The sequence below is a fragment of the Anomaloglossus baeobatrachus genome, chromosome 1 (genome assembly GCF_048569485.1).
Source record: "Anomaloglossus baeobatrachus isolate aAnoBae1 chromosome 1, aAnoBae1.hap1, whole genome shotgun sequence".
Classification (NCBI taxonomy): domain Eukaryota; kingdom Metazoa; phylum Chordata; class Amphibia; order Anura; family Aromobatidae; genus Anomaloglossus; species Anomaloglossus baeobatrachus.
Window position 1 is genome coordinate 693,864,955 of NC_134353.1, and position 25,779 is coordinate 693,890,733.

General features: G+C 45.0%; 1 protein-coding gene across 1 annotated transcript in view; it reads right to left on the reverse strand.

Annotated features, from left to right (window-relative positions):
* Positions 1-25,779, reverse strand: part of RAB35 (RAB35, member RAS oncogene family) — a 53,475-nt gene that overhangs the window by 3,414 nt on the left and 24,282 nt on the right. Inside the window, exons 2-5 of the mRNA XM_075320322.1 lie at positions 15,193-15,243; positions 14,678-14,801; positions 1,519-1,643; positions 1,309-1,433 (exon numbers count right to left, since the gene is read on the reverse strand). Coding sequence (XP_075176437.1) covers positions 1,309-1,433; positions 1,519-1,643; positions 14,678-14,801; positions 15,193-15,243 — 425 coding nt within the window. The remainder of the gene's footprint in view (positions 1-1,308; positions 1,434-1,518; positions 1,644-14,677; positions 14,802-15,192; positions 15,244-25,779) is intronic.

The following is a 25,779-nucleotide window of genomic DNA, read 5'->3' on the forward strand; positions in this document are numbered from 1 at the left end:
AGGAACGATGAACACTGCTTACCTGGGTCCCGCGGCACCCGCCGGCTATGTGGAAGGAAGGAGGTGGGCGGGATGTTTACATCCCGCTCATCTCTGCCCCTCCGCTTCTATTAGCCGGCTGCCGTGTGATGTCGCTGTGACGCCGAACGTCCCTCCCACTTCAGGAAGTGGACGTTCGTCGCCCACAGCGAGGTCATCCGGGAGGTAAGTGCATGTGATGGGAGTTAAATGAGTTTGTGCGCCACGGGCAGCGAATTGCCCGTGACGAAAAAACGATGGGGGCGGGTACGATCGCTCGTGCTATCGCACAATAGATCAACTCGTGTAAAGCAGGCTTAAGTGTCTGAATTTTGTTTTGAGCACCTATATTAAACAAAATGTATGTAAGCCCTCCTTCACACAAGTCCATATTCAAACATGTGAATAAATGGTAGAAGTGTCATTAATGTGTCATCAGTGTACAGTTGGTATGCGTGCACGTTTTTAATTAGAAGTGTCTCATCAGTGGTTTTCTGGGATGGATAAATTACAAAGCTTCTCCTATGCTCTGCACTGTTAAAAAGCGGACAGCACACATCTGTGCATTAGGAGTTTTTCCCGGAACCAAAGAATTGTATTGGCATCTTTCATTATTAGGAGAAAGAAAAAAAAAGAAAACTACACATCTCCATGAAAAACCACAGCCATGTGAGAGCATTACCATACAGTACACCCCACACTTGTCATATCTTCAGTGTTGTCCCATGAAAACATAAAATGTCAGGGGTGTACTCACTTTCGTGATTATAATATAGATTATAATGGGTACTTGTTGTATATCTTTAAAAAAGAAACAGATACAACATGTGTGACCCGGACGTCTGAATGAGGCTGAAATTTGGCATGACTGTAATCGTGGTGACCTGGAGAACCATTTTCCCCAGATCTTCTTTACCACATAATTAACACTGTAAATACAAAGCCCCAAAAAACAATGGCAGAATTGCATTTTTTTTTTTTTTACTATTTCATGCTCATTATTGTAAAAGTTGTAAGTCAAACCTATCACTTCACACAAAGAATAGAAATCATGTGGCTGTGCAAATGAATGAACAAATAAAATTATGACTCTTGGGAGAAAAGCGAAAAACACAAAAAAATGCAAAAGTGAAAAAATTGCCCAAAGCTGAAGAGGTAAACGTGTATAAAGACACCCAATATTTCTACTCTCTCTGCTCCAACAGCCAATTAGAAGCATTGATCAGCCGCCATCACATGGAATGTCAGCCATGATCAATACAGGTTACTTTAGGTCTTTTGCTGATTCACCTCTTCGACGTTGAGGTTCTCTTTGGCGCTGGTCTCAAACAGCCGAATGTCCATCTGCGCAGCAAATTTATACGCGTCTTCTGTTTCCACCACTTTCCGCTCAGGGTCATCATTTTTATTTCCCACTTTGAAAACAGAAAAGGTTAAAATCACATTTAGCACTTTGTATCAAAACCTCTTATGTTACATCTGACAAAGGAAACTGCTCACCTAATATCCGGCACACGTCATCACAGTTCTGGTTTATTTCATGTAACCACCTTTTTACATTTACAAAAGACTCAGCACTGGTAACGTCATAAACAACAATGACACCGTGCGTCCCTCTGTAGTATCTGCAAGAAAAAGGTGACAGGGGTTTATTCATTCATTTATTTTCCCTGCTTATATAGCACCATTAATTCCACAGCACTTCACAGATCACTGTCACCATTGGAGCTCACACTAGAAATTACCTATAAGTATGCCTTTGGAGTGTGGGAGAAAACCAGACCTGGAGGAAACCCACGGAGAACATACAAAGCAAGGACCCCAGAACTGCACGTATACAGTGCTAACCACTGAGCTACCGTGCTGCCCATGTTATTCACCTCTTGACTATGTATTTTTTTTTTCTTAAATGCACACATTTGGGTTTAAAGTCTTTTTTTTTTTTAAATTATAATTTTTATTGATCTTCAAAAGCAAACAAATCATTACATAGAAACAAATAATATTAATAACAATGTTATCAGCAAAATTACAAGAAAATTGTATATCACTCCTTTTACAATTCAGTACTACAACATCTAATCAATGTTCACAGTATTCACTTAAGGGGTACTTTACACGCTGCGATATCGGAACCGATATCGCTAGCGAGTGTACCCGCCCCCCGTCGGTTGTGCATCACGGGCAAATCGCTGCCCATGGCGCACAACCTCGCTTACACCCGTCACACGCACTTACCTGCCTAGCGATATTGCTGTTGCCTGTGAACCGTCTCCTTTCTAAGGGGGCGGTTCGTGCGGCGTCACACGGCAGCCATCCAATAGCAGAGGAGGGGCGGAGATGAGCGGCTGGAACATGCTGCCCACCTCCTTCCTTCCTCATTGCCGGTGGACGCAGGTAAGGAGATGTTCGTCGTTCCTGCGGTGTCACACATAGCGACGTGTGGTGCCGCAGGAACGACGAAGAACATCGTACCTGCAGCAGCAACGATATTTGGTGTTTGGACGACCTCTCCAACACCAACGATTTTTACCACTTTTGCGATCAATGTAGGTCGCTCGTACGTGTCACACACTGCGATGTTGCTAACGACGCCGGATATGCGTCACAAACACCGTGACCCAGACGATAGTTAGCGATGTCGCAGCGTGTAAAGTACCCCTAAGACTCAATCTTTAATACCTCGCAGAAACCCTTATAGCTAACTAAATGAATGAATTTGCGACCATCTGGTTAAACTCTCCTGCTGCCCCCCCCCCCTCTGCTCAAACCCACTGCCACCTAGTCACCTTCATCCCTCACCTCCAATCCTCCAAGTGTACCACCTAATTTCTCAGAGTGATACCACACAGTCTCCTTAAATGGTGACATTAAGGCTAGTTTCACACTTGCGTTGAACGGCATCCGCCGCCTTGAGGAATTACGGTAACCGTTGCAGGAAACAGTTTTATTCCTCATAGACTTCTATTAGCTACGGACAGCAACGGATGGCCTTGCGTTGCATCCGTCAGCCAACGCTGCGTTGCATCCGCCTGGCGGATGGAACGCTGCAGGTAACTTTTTTTGCGCTTGGCGGAGCGTTAAAAAAACGCAACCGGCAGGATTCAGTCAGCGTCCGTTTTTATAATGGACGCCTATGGTGGCGGATTCCGTTAGAATCCGTCATTTGACGGATTCCGCTAATGCAACTGTCTTTACACAACTGCACATGCCCAGATGTGTACAGTCAAGAAAAAAAAACCTATAACGGATTCCGTCATTTTGTACGATCCGTTGTGCCACTATATGCAACGCATCCGTTACACAACGCAATACTACGGATGCCGTTCAACGCAAGTGTGAAACTAGCCTAAGCGTTATTTCCTCCGAATTGTAGTAGGTTATTATAAACTCCCTCCACTTTATGAAGTGACTACCCAATCGTCCCGACTTCCTTCCAGCATAACTCCATCAGCTGTTTTATTACTTCTTCGAACGAGGGTACTTTTGACTCCAACCAATATTTCAGTATCATCCTCTTTGTTGCAAGTATGATTACATGTAATAGTGAAGGAGGATGTTTACTCCTCCTCCTCTCGACGTTCACCTCTTCCCACGCATGGAACAGAACCAGAGTAGGGGAGAGAAGGAGTTTGATATCCCAGAGTTTAGTAACACACTTTGATACTTGGGCCCACAGTGGCTCAAGGTGGGGAGATAGCCACAATACATGCTATCTGTAGCTTCTAAAAATTACATTTCGGACAACGAGTAATCCGCTCAAGATTCTCAAGCTTTCTGGGCAAATTGAATGCATAGATCGCCCAATGCATCACTTTATACTGAGTCTCCCGCCATTGGTCATTCAGTATTGTCATTCATAGGGCCCTCCACCCCTCCCTGATCTTTGTTCCAATATCAGAATCCCCTAGTTGCTTTTCCCATGGCTTAAAGAAACTATCTGGCTGATAGCCAGTCAACTGGTCTCGCATTGCCCCATATAGAGATGAAATTGACGAGGACGTTTGTGCCAACTTGACCAGCTCATCAAATGTATTAAGTGACACCTCCAGCGATATGTCTTGCAATTGAGCCATAACCTTATGCTACACCTGATCATACTGGATTATTTGGTTAGGATTCAAGCCAGGTTAGCCCCTTACCAATTCTAATACCTAGATAGGTAATGTATGATTTTGCTATAGAAATATGCTCACACTGGCAACCCTCCTGAAAAAGAGCCTTCCCATTGCCCAGGTACAGTAATTCACATTTAGTCGGATTAATTTTAAAGCCTGAGTAGCTCCTGTTTTCTCGCAATATGTCTAAGATAAGTGGTACCTGAGTTTTAGGATCAGAGAAAAACAACAGTACGTCGTCGGCAAAGAGTGTCGCCTGTATTCGCATTTTATTTATGAGGATCCCTTGAAAAGTGCGATGATCAGTTAACAGCCTCGCCAGGGGCTCCAAAGCCAGGTTTAATAGTGGTGAAAGGGGACAGCACTGCCTAGTCCCCCTATGCAAATGAAAGGGAGTCGAGAGGAAAGCTGGAATATAAACCTGGGCTCTAGGATTTGTATAATAAAGCCATTAAACATTTTGCTGTCTTGCTTTTACAGGTTCCATTTCCCTACACATTCAACTTTGATGTGTTCTGTGGTCATAAATCAGCCGAGGGGGGGCTCAGAAAAAGACAGGTAAGAGTTATGTGCTCTCCCATTAGGCCGTCAGAATGAGCTGAATGATGATGGATCCATTACAAATGTAAGATAAATAGCAATCCGTTAACGAATCTGTCCTCCATAGACTCCCATGTTAAAATAAAAATAAAAAATCAGCAGCTTCTTGATTGGCATTTTCAACAGAGCAGATAATATATGGGTGGGTATTCATATGGATTCCTGCGCCCCGCCTGTTCCTCACTCTGTTCACTATGGTACACTGGAACCTCGCTTAACGAGTAACCCAGTTAACGAGAATTTCACTTAAGCAAAGCTTTCTGTAAATTTGGAACTCTGTTTACGAGAAAGCTTCGCTGTACGAGCAAAATCCTCACTGCACACACTTCCGGTTCCGTACATCCACCGTGCTCTGACCCGCACTTGCAGTCCACACAAACACACACACAAAAACACACGCACACTCCTACAGTATTATGCTCCCCTTACCTTCCGTTCCATCGCCGGCCTCATGGTTCTTGAAGTTCGCCAGTACATCGCGACGAGGCAGGAATCCTCGCAGCGAACTACAAGACCCAGGAGGCCGGCGATGGAACGGAAGGTAAGGGGAGCATTATATGTGTACCTTCCGTTCCATCGCCGGCCTCCTGAGTTTTGTAGTTCGCCGCTCCAGGATGTGTATCAGCAAGCATCGCAACGAGGCAGGAACTTCCCCTGTCAGACGCTACTCAAAGGCAGCATGCTGACTAATCAGAGGGAAGAAGCTCCTGCCTTTGACGTCAGCGCTCTGGGTGCGGAAGTACCTCCCTCATGTAACGGAAGTTAAGGTGAGCATAATATGTGCGTGTGTGCTTGTACGTGCGTGGAATGGCAGAATAGGGGACCAGGATGGGACATTTAACAAGTTGTGGAACGAATTGGCTGCATTGCAATGATTTCCTATGGGAAATCTTGCTTTGCTGAACGAGTAACTTGGTTAAGAAGCACACTCCCAGAACGGATTGTTCTCGTTAACCAAGGTTCCACTGTATTATACAAACAAATTACTTTGCTTAAGGACCTGTGGTGAGGTCATTCCCATGTGACCTGGTATCCAGCTTTGTTGGCTGAGGCCCTGCCCCTTCTGGTCACATGGGAATGATCTCACCACAGGTCCTTAAGCAAAGTGATTTGTTTGTATAATACCATAGTGAACAGAGAGGGAGGAACAGGTGGGGGGGGGAATCCATATGAATACCCACCCATATATTATCTGCTCAGTTGTAAATGCCAATTAAGAAGCTGCTGATTTTTTTAAAGCTTACTTTCTTGTATTTGAAAGCCCAAACATCCGAGCTGCCCACTAATGGTATGTAGATAATCGGTATAGTGCCAGTATAGCACTGGATTTAGCTTATATACGAAAATCCTGATTAGTTCCCTTTAAAGAGAATCTGTCACCAGATTTTTGCAATATAAGCTGAAGCCAGCATGCTGGAAAGGTTACCAAAGAACTCAAGGATGCCTGTCTTGTCAAGGTCTGATCTGTTTATTTGCAGGGTTTGTTTTAGCAGCAGGACCCTTATTGATGGGACTACAATGTTACAGCCCAGCATGTCCCCTGCTGAGATTGACATTACTATCTATACAGAGAGCCTGGTGTAGGTGGGGCAGCTACATCGCTAAATATAAAAATTCAGGTTGCATCAGAACGACTGCAGCCAGTAATTAAGTGATACATCGTTGGAGACAGGCTCTCTTTACCTACATAAGGCTATGTTCACACTGCATCTTTTCTTTAACACAAAGATGCAGCATTTTTGGCCCTAAGAAAACGCACCCGCGGCAAAAAACGCACCCGCGGCAAAAACCGCACCCGCAGCAAAAAACGCACCCGCAGCAAAAAACGCACCCGCAGCAAAAAACGCACCCGCAGCAAAAAACGCACCCGCAGCAAAAAACGCACCCGCAGCAAAAAACGCACCCGCAGCAAAAAACGCACCCGCAGCAAAAAACGCACCCGCAGCAAAAAACGCACCCGCAGCAAAAAACGCACCCGCAGCAAAAAACGCACCCGCAGCAAAAAACGCACCCGCAGCAAAAAACGCACCCGCAGCAAAAAACGCACCCGCAGCAAAAAACGCACCCGCAGCAAAAAACGCACCCGCAGCAAAAAACGCACCCGCAGCAAAAAACGCACCCGCAGCAAAAAACGCACCCGCAGCAAAAAACGCACCCGCAGCAAAAAACGCACCCGCAGCAAAAAACGCACCCGCAGCAAAAAACGCACCCGCAGCAAAAAACGCACCCGCAGCAAAAAACGCACCCGCAGCAAAAAACGCACCCGCAGCAAAAAACGCACCCGCAGCAAAAAACGCACCCGCAGCAAAAAACGCACCCGCAGCAAAAAACGCACCCGCAGCAAAAAACGCACCCGCAGCAAAAAACGCACCCGCAGCAAAAAACGCACCCGCAGCAAAAAACGCACCCGCAGCAAAAAACGCACCCGCAGCAAAAAACGCACCCGCAGCAAAAAACGCACCCGCAGCAAAAAACGCACCCGCAGCAAAAAACGCACCCGCAGCAAAAAACGCACCCGCAGCAAAAAACGCAGCCGCAGCAAAAAACGCAGCCGCAGCAAAAAACGCAGCCGCAGCAAAAAACGCACGTGTTTGCAGCAAAAAACGCACGTGTTTGCAGCGTTTTTCCCCAATGCGTTTTGTTTTTTTTTAAGTAAAATCTTGACTGGAAGGGCTCAAAAACGCTGTCAAAAACACAAAAAGAATTGACATGCTGCATCTTCAAAAACGCAGCCATGATGCAGCTATAAAAAAGATGCAGTGTGTAGACAGCAAAATAGAAATCTAATAGACTTTGCTGGGAGAAGGAAATGCAAGTATTTATGTGCATCTTTGTGACCTCAAAAATGCACCAAAAACGCAGTAAAAGATGCCCTGTGTGAACATAGCCTTATGTACTCTCAGATGAGGTAGCAAAGACCTACTGACTCCCTTTAACTCTGCAGCCAGCTATAATATTCTGTACTATAGAAGGCAAATTGCTAAATTGTCAATGAAATTACAACTTTTTTTGTCGTCAGCTAAACATACATGCATTTAATGGGAACCTGTCAGGTGCAATATGCTCAGAGATCCACGAGCAGTCCTGGGTGTATATTGCTAATCCCTGACTAACTGTCCCTGTATACACTAGCATAGAGAAAGGGATCTTTAGAAAATGTATTTCTAAAGATAGTTTACCATATGCTAATGAGCACAGGGACTAGTCCCCTTGGCGATGGTACCCCTGGCTAGCCAGCCCAATTAGCATGTTAGTACGCACCTGTGGGTGTGCTCACATGCAAATGAATGCGCAGCATCAGAGGATAATCTCACTCACCTCTCCGCCGCCATCGCGTTTGACGCTGGATTTCAGCTCAGTACACATGACCCCGAACTTCCAGTTATGCGCACTATTTCAGTTTTAAGCCAGGATATGTACACCTGGCTTCAAAATGCGCACAACCGACACTCGGGGGTCATGCGCATGGAGGCAAAATCCAACATCAGACGCGATGTTTATCATATGCTAATGAGCAAGGGGAGTAGTCCACTGGGCGTTACTTCCCCTGGCTAGTCAGCTCCAATAGCATGTAAAGTACACCCCTGTGGGCTGCTAACATGCGACTGAATGTGCAGCGTCAGAGGATGATCTCACTCACCTCTCCGCCGCCATTGACACCTGACACTGGATTTCGACTCCGTGCACATGACCCCGGAGGTACAGTATGCGCACTATAAAGCCGTGTGTACGCGTCTTGGCTTCAAAGTGAAGTAGTGCGCATGACCGTAAGTCCAGGGTCATGCGCACTGAGCTGAAATCCAGTGTCAGACATCGCAGCGGAGAGGTGAGTGAGATCATCCTCTGATGCTGCACATTCATTAGCATGTTAGCAGCCCACAGGGGCGTACTAACATGGTAATGGAGCAGACTAGCCAGGGGAACTAATGCCCAGGGGACTAGTCCCCTTGCTCATTAGCATACGATAAAAAGATCTTTAGAAATACTTTTTCTAAAGATCTGTTTATCTATGCTAGAAGATACAGGGACTGCTAGGCAAGAATTAGCAATATGTACCCAGAACTGCTCGTGGTCCTGGGTGCATATTGGACCTGACAGGTTCCCTTGAAGCACCAAAAAAAAAAAAAAAAAAATTGTCCCCATCAGATGGACAAAGAGCAGCCCTTTAGCTTACAAACAACCAATAACAAGGTTTTCCCTCATGCATCTACACCGCTTTACTCTTCTCCACTCATTCAGGCTCTGTAAGCAATACAAGAATGAAGGGCAAAGCCGCAGATTTCTAGCCTGTTTGTTGGCAGGGACTATAAGCCAATCCCATTAAGCACACAGAACAATGCCCTCCATACCAATCCCAATCATCAGCTCACTGGGTGTTCTGCACTTATTTCTTTACACCTCTACAGCAATCCAATGCAATTAACCCCTCCCTGACAAAACCACAATACAGTTCTTTCTTATTGTGTTTGTATGCCGATTCAGTTTGCAGTAAAAATAACCTGCTTCATCAGGTGAATATGATTAGAGATCCCAAAAGTTTTGGGGACTTATAATAAAAATATATATATATATATATATAATATGAAAAATAATTAGAATTTAGTTTGTGTCGCCATTTTCAGACACCGGTAACAGACTTATGTAAGGATTGTTTTTTGCGTGGTGAGGCATCATTACTATTCGTGCCATTTTTTGTTGAGGTCTTGAGATTGCTTTTTATTGCATTTTTGAAGGAGGTAAGGTCCCCGAAAAATAGCAATTCTACCGCCGTATCTTCACAGCATTTACCATGTAGGTTAACATATATTCAGAGATCAGGCTTTTCCGGATGTGGCGATACCAAGTATTTTTAGACTAGTCTATTGGGAAGAGTTAAAATATTTAATATTTTGCCTTAAAGAATAAAGTAAGTCCCCCTAGGAGACTTTAAACTGTGATGAATTGATGGGTTGTACTACATACTGCAATGCTTCAGTATGATGATTCACAATCTCCTATAAAGCCCAGCCAATCAGCTATATAGGAGTACAAAGATGGCAGTGATGAGGCCTTCAGATTCCATGGCAACTGGTTGGCACATTGTGAGGGGCGTCATAACAGATCCCCACCCTCCCCCAAGGGATTGTGTCACTAATTTACAATGCCATCCAAACCTGTAAATATCACAGATGGGAGCTTGTGCCAAGCACTGCTGCCAAGATTTAGATTCTGGCCGTATAACTAAATAGTACCCAGCCTGTATGATGCAGGCTTATATATTACTGTCAGGACCGTGTTAATGCACGATAGAATGTATTATATAATATATATATTTAACCCTTAAGAGCAAATTTTCACCTTAACCTTTTCACGACCGGCCGATTTTTCACTTTCAGGTTTTTTGTTTTTTTTCGACATTCTTCTTCCGAGACACGTTACTTTTATTTTTCAGTGAATCTGGTTATAGGAGGGCTCATTTTTTGTGGAACGAGCTGTACTTTTAAATGAACCCATGAGTTTTACCATACAGTGTACTGGAAAACCGCGGAAACATTGCAAAAAAATGTGTGATAGCACTATAGTTTTTGAAATATTTTATTCACTGTGTTCACCATATGGTAAAACTGATGTGTGGGTGTGATGCCTGAGGTTGGGGCGAGTTCATAGACACCAAACATGTATAGGTTTACTATTATCTAAGGGGTTAAAAAAAAAAATCAGAAGTTTGTCGGAAACAAGTGGCGCATGTTTTACGCCATATTCCGTGACCCATAGCATTATCATTTTTCGGGATCTATAGGTCAGTGACTGCTTATTTTTTGCGTCTCACGTTTTTAATGATAGCATTTTATGCAGATGCTACATTTTGATTGCCTGTCATTTCATTTTGCACAAAACTTGCGGTAACCAAAAAAGTAATTTTGGCGTTTGGAATTTTTTTGCCACTATGCAGTTTATTGATCAGATTAATTGATTTTATATCTTGATAGATCGGGCGATTCTGAACGCGGCGATACCAAACGTGTATTTTTTTTAACCCTTTAATTTTCAATAAGGCGAAAGGGGGGTGATTTGAACTTTTAGGTTTTGGGGTTTTTGTTTTTTTTTTTACTTTTTTTTTATTTTACTAGTCCCCGTAGGAGACTAGATCGATCAGCAATCTGATCGCTCTGCCATACCTGCTGATCACAGCTACACAGCTGCGAAGAGCAGATATACTTATTTCATGTCTCACTCAGCTCTCGGCCAGGTGAAACTGAAAGTGAGTCATGTGAGGACCAGGAGTTATCACATGACCCTGTGCTACCATGACAACCACGGGAAGTCACGTGACTTCTGGTATCGGCCGGTAAGTAAATGTTTACCGCCGATGCCGTTATAAAGGCACTGTTACATATTGACAGCCCCATTTAAGGGGTTAAACGGCACGGCCAGATAACGATTCTGCTTGTGCCTGGCAGGCACACATCTCAGCTGTGAAAATCAGCTGAGATGTGCGCCGATCGCTGCAAGCTGCCGGCAGCAGACCGTGGGCAGTAACACTATGACCGCTAAGATGTAATATTACTGCCCAGGGTCGTTAAGGGGTTAATGACCAGGCCAAATTTAACAAATCTATTCCACCGCTGGAATTCCGGATTCCGGTGGAATCCGCGCCAGCAGTCCATGCCACATCACTCCTCACAATTGTGCTACTGAGGAAGGTCCATTTTGGACCGAAAACGTTCTTCAAGCACAATAAATACACTTTTTCATCACACTTTGGGAGTGCCTTATTACTTCTTGTTTTATGGCTTTGGAACCTGAAGTGCACCCCAACATCTTTTGAAAAAATATACACGAGGGAAGTGCCGTTTTCTTCTTCAAATTTAACAAATCTGACCAGTGTCACTTTGAGGTCCTGGTGATTCTGAGATAGTTTTTTCGTGACCTATTGTCTCTCAATAGGGGTTACTCAGTTTCAGGAACTAAAGCAATGTGGAAAGGAAAAAAAATTAACATTTTCGTGGGAAAAAGTAAAAAATTTTACTTTAGTCTCAACTTTTGAATTTTCACAAGGGTAACAGGAAAAATGCACCATAACATTATTGTGCAATTTCTCCTGACTATTCCGATACCTCATATGTGGTGGAAATCAACTGTTTGGGTGCACCACAGTGCTCGGAGGGGAAGGTGCGCCATTTGACCGCAAAATTGGCTGCAATCATTATCGGACGCCATGTTGTGTTTGGAGACTCCCTGATGTGCCTAAACAGTGGAGCTCCCCCACAAGTGACCTCATTTTGGAAACTAGACCCCTCAAGGAACTTATCTACATGTTTGGTGAGCACCTTGAACAACCCCAGGGGCTTAACGGCAGTTTATAAGGTTGAGCAATAAAATAAACTTTTTACCTAAAATCGGATAGCTTTTTTCACAATGGTACCAGGAAAAATGCACCATTTGCTGCAATTTCTTCAGAGCACACATATCTTATACGTGGAGAAAATCTACTGTTTGAGCAATGGCAGGGCTCAGAAAGGAAAGAATTGTCTGGAATAGATAGACGCCATGTCACGTTTGCAGACCCATCCATGTGAGGTCTTTTTTTTGCGGAACGAGTTGATGTTTCTAATGGTACCATTTTCGGGCACAACAACATTTTTGGATCCTTTTTATTCTCAGTTTTGGTAGGTAGAATTAACATGAAAACAGCAATTCAGGAATTGTTTTTGCGTGGTTTTTTTTTTAATGCCGTTCACTGTTTGGTAAAAGTAACAACACAGCTTTAGGCTATGTGCGCACGTGTGCGTAATTCATGCAGTTACGCTGCGCTTTGTAGCGCAGCGTAACTGCATGCGTCCTGCGTCCCCTACATAATCTATGGAGATTGTGCAGGGGCCGTGCGCACGTGGCATATTAGAACACAGCGCTTCGGCTGCTGCCCGAATCGCTGCGTTCTAAGAAGGGACATGTCACTTCTTCCGTGCGCTTTGCCGGCAGCCCCTGCTCTGTCTATGGCAGGAGCTGCAGGCAGAGTGCACGTTCTCGCCGGCACCATGCGCTTCAGAACGCAGCTTTTCAGCTGCGCTCTGAAGTGCACCTTTTCGGTGCGGTGCAGAGCGCACACAGCCTTAGGCTCTTGTGCCCACATGTGCGTATTGCATGCAGTTACGCTGCGTTCTGCACTGCAGCGTAACTGCATGCGTCCTGCGTCCTTAGCACAATCTCTGAAGATTGCGCATTATCCATGCGCACGTTGCGTTTTAAAATGCAGCGATTTGAATGCTGACAAATCGCTGCGTTGTAAAAAGCAACATGTCACTTCTTTCATGCGCTTTGCATGCAGCCCTCGCTCTGTCTATGAGAGAGGCTGCATCCAGAGCGCATGAAATCGGCTTTTCAGTACGCACTGTTTCTGCAGCGATTTGAAGTTCAAATCGCTGCAGAAATTTCTGCAGGGACAGAATGCAACAAGGGCACATAGCCTTATTTGTCAGGTCAGTACGGTTACAGCAATAGCACATCTATATATTTATGTTTTGCTGCTTTTACACAAAACTTTTTTTTTATATAAAAAAAGTTTTTTTGCATTGTATTCTTAGAGCTATCATTCTTTTTATTTTTCCGCTGATGGAGCTGTGTGGTGGCTTGTTTTTTATGGGACAAGATGTAGTTTTAAGTAATACTATTTTTGTTTATGTTAAACTCTTTGATTGCGTTTTATTCCACTTGTTTTTCAGCGATATGAAGAAAGTATTTTTTGATGCATTTTATTTTTTTTAAACTGTTCACTGAAGGGGTTAGATAACCGTTTTATCGATCAGGTTCGGACAGACGCAGCGATACCACCAAATACGTGTACTTTTTTGGTGGTATCGCTGCGTCTGGCCGAACCTGATCGTGTCAGGCTGCAGATCGTCTGTCAGGCTGGGTCTGACAGGCCACGTGGTCATCATGTGACCTCCGGCTGCCATGACAACACTCTGCTCCCCTGTGATCGTGTCACAAAGAAGCCGCCAGAGAGGTAAGAGAAGGGGCGCACTGCTCCTCTTTAACTTTTATGTGCTAAAATCGCTATTGATTGTGGCACGAAGAAGATTGCAAAGGGTTAACATCATCAGGACCTGATCCAATCAGGTCCTGATGTCGTCTCTGGGCAGAACTACTGTTCTGCACTGGAAAACAGGTGATTGCGGCACGCAGGGGGTCGCTATCCCCTCCTGATTGCAGACCATAATTCTAAGTCAGCGCTGCACAAAGCCCAGCAGAAGATGGCGTATATTTACAGTGGGCGGTTTTGAAGTGGTTAAAGCCAAATGCCAGGAAGTATCAAAAACAAATCAGCTTTATGTAAAACATGACATCCGAAGAGTCAAAAATGCAGGTAATCCAATTTACATAGTAGCTGCAAAAATGGCGCAAAAATTCTGCAACAGCAAAACCTGATCGTGGGCACGCAGACATAGTATTTTTCATACCATTCACCATGTCGTCATTAGCCTCAAGGTTAAGTGGCAGTCCCTATGGGAATTGGGGACTACCACAGTAATCAATACATAACTGGAACAAATACAAAAGAGGGAACTACATGGCGTAGACTGCAGAAAGAAACCGAACGTCAGCGAAAAGGAACTTCCATCGCTGGCAGGCCATACACCATATTCTGCCAGAAGTTCTTTCCCAACTCCCCCATACACAGGCACGCTCGGCTCAGCTGAGAGCTCATGTGTTTTGGGCGTCGGGCAGAACCCATGTCTCTTGAAAACAAAGACAGCGCTGAAATTCCAACTGCTGAAACATCACCTGTTGGGACAGAGCCGGTAGGCCCCATACACATTACATGGTTAGACAGTCCTGCACTGCACCGCGGTATAGGTTATTGCCATTTGGACAAAGGGAAATTACGTACATGGACAAGGAATATGGAAAAACCTCAAATCCTAAAAGTCAAACTGCCTCGATCATTGAGGAACACTTACGTTGAGGTTATAGTCCGGAATCGTTCTTGCCCTGCAGTGTCCCATATCTGGAGTTTCACTTTCTCCCCATTAATTTCGACTGTCCGGATTTTAAAATCAACTCCGATTGTTGTGATGTAGCTGCCTGGAGAAGAGAAGACAGACATTGGTGCATGTGAAGGGTTTTTCCATTAGACCTGACCACAGTCCGCAATATCTTCTCAGCAGTAATGCTTTAATAATGGAGATCGGGGGCCGTTCTTCCACAAGTGGCCTTACTAGGGAAAGCTACAAAAGCAAACGATGCTGCATACACAGGACACAGTGCTGGGGGCATTGACAGAATCTGAAGAAAAACACGAGTAATGTATATCGTAGGTGAATGGCAGATTATGAGGTTCTTCTACGAGGCGATAGACAATGTATGTGTATCGGGGTGAAAACAGGGCACGTGCATACACAAGGTGTGGGGCCTACAGATTGGTGAAGGTGGAGCAATCTACATTAGGACTATTATATAATGAGGTTTTACATACCTGAAAAGGTGTTATCAGCAAACCGCAGGAGTAAACTACTTTTCCCGACACCTAAAACAAAACAAAAGTAATTATCTCTGTGACATAACTCATAATGCTCCTATATATACACGGTCACTAATCACGGACATGTGCAGGTTACTTCTCAAAGAACCTCAAGAGTATTTCTGATCACAAGTGTGCAGCGCTCAGGTACTGTAATACAGCGCACAGAAAACTGGGCGATCCTCTGCACCACTTCAGTTTTTGCCAGAATGGCAAATTTAACGTTAACCTCATTGTTAATAACAGCACCGAATAAAAGGCGCAGCAGGCTGTTCTGAGGGACAGAGAGGGAGGGGATATAATGGCTGCTGGTAGCAGGACACCTAGTAGGACCTTATTTTAGGGTAGAGCCTCTACTATTTGTACAATGAGAAGGTGTCAGAATTCCATTAACCTATGGACCAATCTGTGCCGAATTATGTATTGTCAAATCTCTGGTGAGGTTCAGTGCAAGTTGTAGCAGCAGCTTGATCTTTCATGCAGAAGAGGTCATACAGTCAGTGTGAGTTCATCAACTTAACACTAGAAGTCCCAGAGAGGGTTCATTTAACATTTCTACCTTTGGAACCCAGAGACGGGTCGAATGACCTGAAGGATTTTAGCTAACATCCTATAATCACCGTCTTTTGTTCTGTAATTAAGGCCATTACTGTCGCACCACAGGAGGTTGTGGTTTTCCATTGAATTTAGAAATTTAGTTTCTAGTTAGTTCTATTCAGTTTATCATCAGTCATTTGACCCTCTTTCGGGACTTCAGGGGGAGCTCGAAATTTATGGGACTTCTAGTGTTAATGGGTTTTTCCACTACTTATGTGACCCACTCATTTGTCCTAACACTTTCATAGTATACTTCTGCTACCTATCCTGCTCCTTTATGCTGATCTGTCTGCGGCTCCTATAGTCTTATATTTTGGCTTGGATCATTCCGGTCAAGAGACTGAAACCGAACAAACTGTGCAGTATATGTCACTGCTGGGGGCGGGGCAGCCTCTGAGTGACAGCCCGCTGGGCAGGCATGCCAGGATCACACTTCACTCTCCTCTCAGCCTGCTTTACAGTGCGGTGCTTTCATATGACAATCACTGCGATGTGCCGATCATTAGATAGTATATCACATTGGAGTGCCTGCCACATGAAAGCACCGCACTGTAAAGCAGGCTGAGAGGAGAGTGAAGTGTGATCCTGGCATGCGGGCTCAGACTGCTGTCACTCACAGAGAGGCAGCCCTGCCCCCACCAGTGACGGCCCTGCTCAGTTTGTCCGATTTTGGTCTCCAGACTGGAAAGATCAAAGCAAAACAACATAGAAATATACACACCACGCAGAGATCAGCTTACAGGAGCAGGGTAGGGAGCAGGAGGAGATTAGGAAAGTGTTAGTTAGGAACAGTTAGCACAAATGAAAGGGGGGGGGGGGTCACCTTTGTAGTGGAAAACCCATTTAAGCTTTAACCTCAACAGAATGGGCACTATTACAATACAGGTGTCCCCAACCAGTGGCTCGTGGGTGTGTGCTACGGATAAAAGGTCTCCAGATGTTGATTTTTGTGAGTAGCCCTGCACAGAAGACCAGATGTAAATGCACATAGACTGGTTTAAGGCCATGTACACACTCAGTTTTTGAATGCAGTTGTCACAAAACTGCTTGCCTATCCTTATGCCAGCAAATCAAAGAGAATTCTGAAGTGCTGTGCACACGTTGCTTACTTTTCCCTTGCAGATTTGGTGCAGAAAAACTGCAGCATGTCCATACTTTCAGCGTTGTTTTTTACATCGCAAAAGCATGCAAAAAAACCCCATCAAAAACTGCATTCTTTCTGCCAGGAGATGCAGATTTGGTGCAGGAATTTATGCAACCACATACTCAGAGTGTTCACATTGCTTTAGGTTGGAGAGATACAGTGGAACCTTTGTTTACGAGCATAATCCGTTCTGGGAGTGTGCTTGTAAAGCAAGTTACTCGTCTAGCAAAGCAAAATTTCCCATAGGAAATAATGCCAGCTCAGATAATTCGTTCCACAACTTGTTCAATGTGCCATCCTGGTCCCCTATTGTGCCATTCCACACACGCTCACAAACACACACAAAGCTGGCTCGTAAACGGAGTTAGAAATTTACAACAAGCTTTGCTCATATAGCGAAATGCTGGCAAACCGGGTTACTCTTAAACCGAGGTTCACTGTATATTGTGTGGTGAGATGGAGATAGGATGATACTGCTGATTAAAGGGCTCATGAAGCTGGAAGCAAAAATGTGATGGCAGTGACTGACGTGACAACACCAGCACAAAGTGGAAACGCCTGGATGTAAGGATACTGCCACAGTGTGATTTCTATGGGGACATTTTGGCTGTTAATATGCTGGTGATGGGTACTCTTGGTGTCACTACTGTTGACGGTGGGGTGCAGAATCTGGTTGTCACTATTCTGGGTCTCTGGATGTGGCTTGTGACCTCTCAGAGCTGAATGTGGCTCACAAGGCAAAAACGTTGGGGGACTGCAGCAATACAGTCTTTCACATGACAAAATGGCTACATCAAGTACTATATACGATTGTAGTAAATCACATAGTATCCTGTAAACTGTAGTGGAATACAATATGTGCACAAAGGAAGTCTACCAATTGCATATTCTCCAGTACATAGGACTGTGCTCAGCAGGGCAGATCAAAGTGCGCCTGTGCAGAACCTCAATGGCGGCTTGTGCGGATTACGTAGGACGTGTCATATACGCGGGGGTGAGAAGGGAGTACGGCAATCGCAGCAGAGAGGAGGCCTAGCGGGCGGTCCAGTCCGATGGGTGTCACTGCTCTCAGCCAGCGCCTCATGTTGTGGGATTGCTGTCCTCTTGCCCAGTCCCGTGTGCATGAATGGCGTCAAGCATCATTCAGAGAGGCCTTCATTGTGCTAGTGCGCACTTTTATGTGCCCGGCTGAGGGCAGAGCACAGTACTTTGCAACAACTTTGTAATTTGCAGGCGCAAGGAAATGTCATTTCGCCCGTACACTACCGTACTTTGTTTGGCCCTCAACCGGGCAGATCAAAGTGCAAATGCGCAGGAGAGCAATGGAGGCCTCTCAGTGACACAGGACACGGCATGCCCAAGGGACTGGGCAGGAGGATGGAGATTGCACAAGATGGAGGAGGCGTTGGACCCGAGAAAAGCGACACCCATCGGACCGGACCGCCCTTGGCATAATAAAGGTCTTTTTTACATACTACAGAGCGGCCTGGGCATTTATATACAGTATTCTAGAATGCTGTATATAAGAGCTCACTGGTGGTGGCCGCAGCTTATAGGGGACAAATCTGTTGACAGGCTCGCTTTAAAACAGTGAGGAACAGCCAAACACTGCTATAAAGATGAGGTTGTGGAAGACCGTTTTATGTCATAGGACATGCAAATGACCAGACTGAGCACAAGACACAAGGTGATTATAATGAATCAGCAAGGTCTGTCCCATGCAAAGATTTCAAAGCAGACTGGGGGTTTAAGATGTGCCCTTCAACAGTTTCTGTAGAAGAATCAAGAAATTGGCAATGTTTATTACCATGGACACAGTGGTCAGCTAAAGAAACTTCATGCTTCCTTCCCATTGAAGAAAAGATGTCCAGCTGTGCCATCATAACTAGCAGCAACCAGTGGGACCCAGCTACACCCATCTACTGTTTGGAGAAGTCTGGCCAGCAGTGGTCTTCAAGGAAGAATGAATTGTGGCCAAAAAGCCATGCCATAGACCAAGTGACTCAACTATACACAAATATGGAAACAGGTTGCTCTGGACTGATCAAAACCCGAAACATTTGGCCGAAACAGAAGGTAATTTGTTCACCGGAGGGCTGAAGAGTAGTACAATAATGAGTGCCTATAGACAACAGTGAAGCATGCTGGAGGTTCCTAGTCATTTTGGGACTGCATTTCAGGAAATGGGGCGCTATTAGAGTAACCGAGTATAATGTAAGCCGATGGGGTATTTGAGCATTTTTCTGGAAGATTCCCTGGAAAAATGCTGGAGTTACCCACTGACTTCCATTATACTCGGGTACTCTAGCTGCACCCAATCTGCTCGTTATGAGTACTGAGCACCCGAGCATGGTAGTGCTCACTACTCACTACTACAGGCCCTGCTGCATCTATTATGGGACCAGGACATGCTCAAATGCAGGGAGCTTGCTGCCCACCTTACGCCCGTGCCTCGGTGACATGCTGACCTTCTCTAGTAAAAGTGGCCAGCCTACAAGTGATCAGAGTATATAAAAAATACATATGTTCTGACAATTTATTAACAGAAGGATAAAACACTAGTGAAATATAGAAGCATCATACAATCAGAAATCAGTGCACACTCAAAATTAACATTTACATACTATGTACTACAGTTAATGCTATTAACTAAAAAAAGGTCATCTAGCCATTACCAGTACACAGTCAAAATCAATTACTAATCCCATATATGATACTATGTCATGTACTTACAATAATCCAGGATGAATGGACCTAAAAATCTACTGATGTCACAAAACTATTTAAAAAGGCAAAAATTGTTTTCTTGAACGGCCAAGATAGTGTCACCCTATTTTACGCACAAGCAGTCTACTGAAGATGGTGACACAGTTCTGCCATCCTGTCATACTCTGTCAGCCTATGTATTTGGCAGTGTCTGCCACTCTGTACCCTTCCGCACATGCCAGCTCCACCCCCACATACAGGATACCATTCTGAGCCACAGAGCTTAGTGTATACCAGAATATACACAACGCCCACATACAATATGCCATCCTCACCCCCAACCAGGGACTTTCCATCAGAACATGAATACTATCCATAACGGAGTCCAGCCGCAGTTCAAAAATCCTGCTAAATAATGCACAAATATCGGTCAGCTTTGATGTGGCTTAGTCCAGTCATACAATGGGTTTTTTTCACCCTATCATTATCTATCTAAACCAGGGGTCTCAAACACGCGGCCCCTGAGGCTGCTTGTTGCGGCCCGCAGACCCTCTGACTATCACAGCTCTGCAGTGGGCCGGCGCAGCTTTACTACAGTTAATTCATTTGCGGTGCCGCCGCCGCGCAGAGGAGCTATCAGCACTATACCTATAGCTCCCGCCCGCTAATCAGATGCAAGGAAGTGACGTCGCTGTATGACGTCACCTCCCTGCATCTGATTGTGCACTATAGCACTGGCTGCGTCGGCGGCACCGCAAATGATTCAACTGTTGTAAAGCCGTGCCAGCGCCGGCCACTGCAGAGCTGCGATCATCACCTGGTCTGCTGGCTGCAACAAGCAAGTAAGGTATATGCCCACTCTCAGGAATCGCGTCCTAGACAAGGCAGGTCCTGACCTGCGGGGCCACCCACAAGTCTGCTCCACAGAAGACCGCAGCTGCCCATGCCCGTGTTCAGGCCGCTGCGGTCTCCTCGCTGTGTTCTACCTAGGGAGGACACATGCAAATTTGCAGCAAAGAACTGACATGCTGCGGCCTCTGACAGCTGCACCGCAGGTCAGTGTTTGCTGCGGGCAGTACACACTGTGGCATGGGATTTCTAGGAATCCTGTCCACTGTGCTTCTACTGTACATCACAGCATTTTGGACACAACTGAAACATGCTGCATCTAAAACGCTGCAAATACTGATTGTGGGCACACGGGGAACGGAGGAAATGTGAGATTTTTTTGTGTGCATTACTAAAGGTTGGGTACAATAACCAAAGGATGCTACTGGGCACAAGCATGGGCACAAAACTACTGGGCACAAGCATGAGCACAAGCATGGGCACAATACCACAAGCATGGGCACAATACCACAAGCATGGGCACAATACCACAAGCATGGGCACAATACTACAGGATGGGGGACATTACTGCGGCACGGGGACATTACAACATGTTGGCTAAGATTACTACATGATGCTGTTAATTGTAAAACAATATTTCAAGAAGGTGATAAAATGTAAAAAACAAAATCAAAGCATGAATTATTTTTTTTTGCCATTAAAAATGTTTAACTAGGGGGCGTGGCCTGGACCTCATGTAGAGAGGAAGCAGCGTGGGTGAGCTCCTGCCTGGATCCTGAATCATCCTGCACACCGGCCTTGCTGACAGGCACTACCGACCCTGGAGGGCTGCAACACTACTTATAACACCCGGGGAAGCGAGCACAGCCAGGATATGCCGACCCGCAGCAGCAATAAAAGGGACAGAGACGCGCAGGAGCGTGCCTCTGAAGAATCCAATATGGCGCCGCCGGCATCCACACCATCCCGAGCAGGAGCAGTGGGAGTAGCAAGCAGGTTGGAGCGGTTTGCCAGAGTGGCCCCTGGCACAGAGCCTACCTACAACAAGGCACCCGATGGCAGCGCTGAACGGGCCCTGGAGCAGGGAGAAAACATACCCGATGGTGAGACTGAGTACCCTGGGCCCTGCATGTTCAGCAGCACAAGATATGCAGACACAGAGGCCTGCGCTGGCAGAGGGAGGAGGGGGAGATGTGGAGCAAACACCTGTTTTCACTGAGGCCATACTGAGAGACATTCTGGCAGCAATTAACTCTTGCAATACCACATTGGCCACTCTAAGCAGCCAGATGGGAACTGTCACCTCAGATATGGCCTGTATTAAACGTGAGCTGCAAGGGATGACTGTCAGAATGGGGGAGCTGGAGGAAAGAGTGAGTACAACAGAGGATAAATTACCACCAATGTCACGAGAGCTGGGAAAGGCCACGCAAAATATCTCCACACTGCTAAACAAGGTGGATGATTTGGAGAACCGCTCCCGCAGAAGTAATTTGAGACTGGTGGGGGTCCCAGAGAGGATGGAGGGCAATGACCCATTGAATTTCTTTGAAAAATGGCTTAAAGACACCATGGGAAAAGACATACTATCCTCTTTCTTCACCATTGAAAGGGCGCACAGGGTCCTTGCGCGTGCCCCACAACCGGGAGCACCCCCACGTCCTATTCTGATTAAACTACTGCACTATAAAGATAGGGACACTATCCTGCGCAGAGCCAGAGATATCAAAGAACTTGCAATTGATGGGAGGAAGATATCAATATTTCCTGATTTCTCCATGGAAGTGCAACGTAAAAGAGCGCAATTTATTGAGATCAAAAACCGCCTGCGCAACCTACAAGTGCCATATTCCATGATGTACCCTGCTAAGCTGCGGATTGCTGTGAACGGAGAGACTCATTTTTTTGATACGGCTGGGGCGGCATTGTCTTGGCTGGATATCAATGAGAGGTCCCTGAGGAGGAAGAATACCTGAGATTTCCCTTTCTGCTGCCAGGCGTTGTTTTTGTTTAGGACGCTATGCTGGTGAGCTCATTACAGTTAAATTCATCTAGAATCCAGGTTGGGAGACGGCCGGTTCATTGTGGACACACGCTGCACTAGCGAGTTGTGGACCCCCCTCCCTGCATGGACTTGGGGCGTGTTTTTAGCTCTGATTCTCTCTATTTGGGAGAAATGTGTAAGATACACTTGATTTTGAGGGCAGGGGCACTGCGCACTGGTGTGCGGAGCCCTATCTCTCTCCTTGTTTTTCTTGTTTATTGTTGTATGATGCAATCTGTTTGGGAAGTGTGGTGTGCCTCAGTCGTGTCGCTCAACCTAATGTTTTTGAGAATCGGTGGAGAACGCCTCTCTCCTCCAGGTATGAAGTATCCATCCGGATCATATCTTAGTCTACGCTTTTGGCGACATCTTTAAATATTGTAGCGTGGAATGTTAGAGGGCTCGGAGATGCGAAGAAAAGATGTGCTATATTTACTCACCTACAGAAACTTTTACCGGCTATTTTATGTCTCTCCGAGACCCACATGGTCAGGGATAATGTTCATTGGCTGAGGAGGGGATGGATCGCGCATGAATATCATTCCACATACTCGACCCATGCACAGGGTGTGAGTGTGTTGGTGCACAAATCTATCCCGTTCTCATGTACCAGATCAGTGATTGACCCTGGGGGCAGATTTGTCTGTTTGCTTTGCACGCTGTATGGTATACAATTTATTCTGGTTGCGATATATATCCCTCCACCATATTCAGTCGAACCGGTAAAAAGGATATTGTCTATTTTAGATTCCCTTCCATCTGTGCCGACGCTTTTGATAGGGGATTTTAATGATTACTTACATCCCTATCTAGATAAATTACACTCGGGAAACATATCGGAGAACGCCGCCCCGACTTCATTTGCTAGAATGCTAACAGAGCTGGGTTTTGTAGATCTTTGGCGTGCCCAACACCCCACAACCAAACAATTCTCCTGTTACTCTAGCTCCCACCACACCATGTCACGGATAGACCTGGCTATTGGAAACGCACTTATGGCCTCATATACACAAAAGGTGGCCTACCTACCTAGAAGTGTATCTGATCACTCACCATTACATGTTACGCTTGCATGGGGAAACCCCCTCGCTCTGCCCAGGCCTATCTGGAAACTTAATCCCTTCTGGATCCAGCTTATTGGGGGATCTTTATATGATAACATTCTAGAATACTTTCATCTTAATGAGTACTCTGCACCGCCACACAGTTTGGGACTCTATGAAAGCTGTGGTAAGGGGCATATATATTAGAGAAACATGCATACGCAAAAATCAGACCAAATGTTACACCCAGAGTCTGATTCAGGAGGTATCTGATGCGGAGGCTGCGGTGGTGCTCAACCAGACAGTAGAAACTAAACACACTCTAGAGAAGGCACAGATGTCACTCAAAGAAAATCTCATGTCGGTGGCAGAAAATAAACGCTATTTCCTTAAACAAAATTATTTTATAGCGGGGGAGGGCGTGGGGCACCTACTGGCCACAGTCATTAGAGCACAGGAAGGATCTTCTTATATAAATAGGTTAAAGACGGAATCAGGTGACTTTGTAACAGAAAGCGAGGATATAATAAGAGAAATAAAGAGGTATTATATGCGGCTATACACATCAGACTGTGACCTCACGGAGACAGAGATTGAGCAGTATTTGGATGCTCTCTCTCTTCCTACACTGAGTGATGTAAACAGGGAATTTCTGGACCGGGACATCTCATTGGAAGAACTGGAGGAAGCGCTTGGCCAGACACAAAATGAAAAAGCTCCGGGAACGGATGGCCTGCCTGGAGAGTTTTATAAAGCGTATGCACCCTTACTGCTACCCAAACTACTTAAGGTATTTGAAGAGTCTGAAAGGCAGAGGGTCCTCCCACCCTCTGAGGGAAGCCTTAATAGTCTTAATATTAAAACCCGGAAAAGATCCAGAGATCCCGGATTCGTATCGCCCAATCTCTCTCCTACAAACAGACATTAAATTGCTGGCCAAGGTGCTCGCCAATAGGATGTCCCGAGTAGAGTTGAGCGCGGTTCGCGGTTCTCCAGTTCTAGGCTCGAGTGATTTTGGGGCCTGTTCTAGATCGAACTAGAACTCGAGCTTTTTGCAAAAGCTCGATAGTTCTAGAAACGTTCGAGAATGGTTCTAGCAGCAAAAAAACAGCTAATTCCTAGCTGGCTTTCCGCTGTAATAGTGAAAGTCACTCTGTGACTCACACTATTATGACATTTCAGTGTATAGTGTGCGGGAACAGCGCCTTCAGATCACTGCTGTTTGTATAATGGCGATCACCATTTTTTTTTTTTCCTTGTCTTCCTTCCCTAAGCGCGCGCGTGTAGTGGGGCGGCCCAGCATGTCAGCCAATACCAGACACACACACAGCTAAGTGGACTTTTAGCCAGAGAAGCAACGGCATGTGTGATAGGATGTCCATGTCACATGCAGGGCTGTGGAGTCGGTAAGCCAAACCTTCGACTCCGACTCCGACTCCGACTCCTCAAATTCTCTTGCACCGACTCCGGCTCCGACTCCGACTCCTACATATATTGCTTAGTTAGGTGAAAAATTTATTGTAGTACATGAATATGTGTATGTGAACATCAGACATTTAATAATTTTTATGATACGATAATCAAGATATTTGGATAGAACATAAAATATATTTATTGGAATACAACTTTAGAACACAAAAAACTGTAATAAATTGTAAATATGTAATACACTATGTAATATACAGTAGATTACATATATATCTTGTGTGTGTATATACACTGTGTATATATATATATATATATATATATATATATATATATATATATATATATATATATATATATATATATATATATATATTACATATTTACAATTTATTAGTTTTTTGTGTTCTAAAGTTGTATTCCAATAAATATTTTATGTTCTATCCAAATATCTTGATTATTGTATCATAAAAACAATTAAATGTCTGATGTTCACATTGTACTACAATAAATTTTTCACTTAAATATAAGCATTATACTAAATATTATTTAGTAAAATATTCAGCACATTCTGCATTGCACTCCTGTCCCCAATTTATTATATATTTTAGGAGTCGGAGTCGGTGCATTTTATACCGACTCCGACTCCACCAAAATGAGCTCCGACTCCGACTCCACGACTCCGACTCCACAGCCCTGGTCACATGTCCCTGCATTATAAAAACGAGTATCTG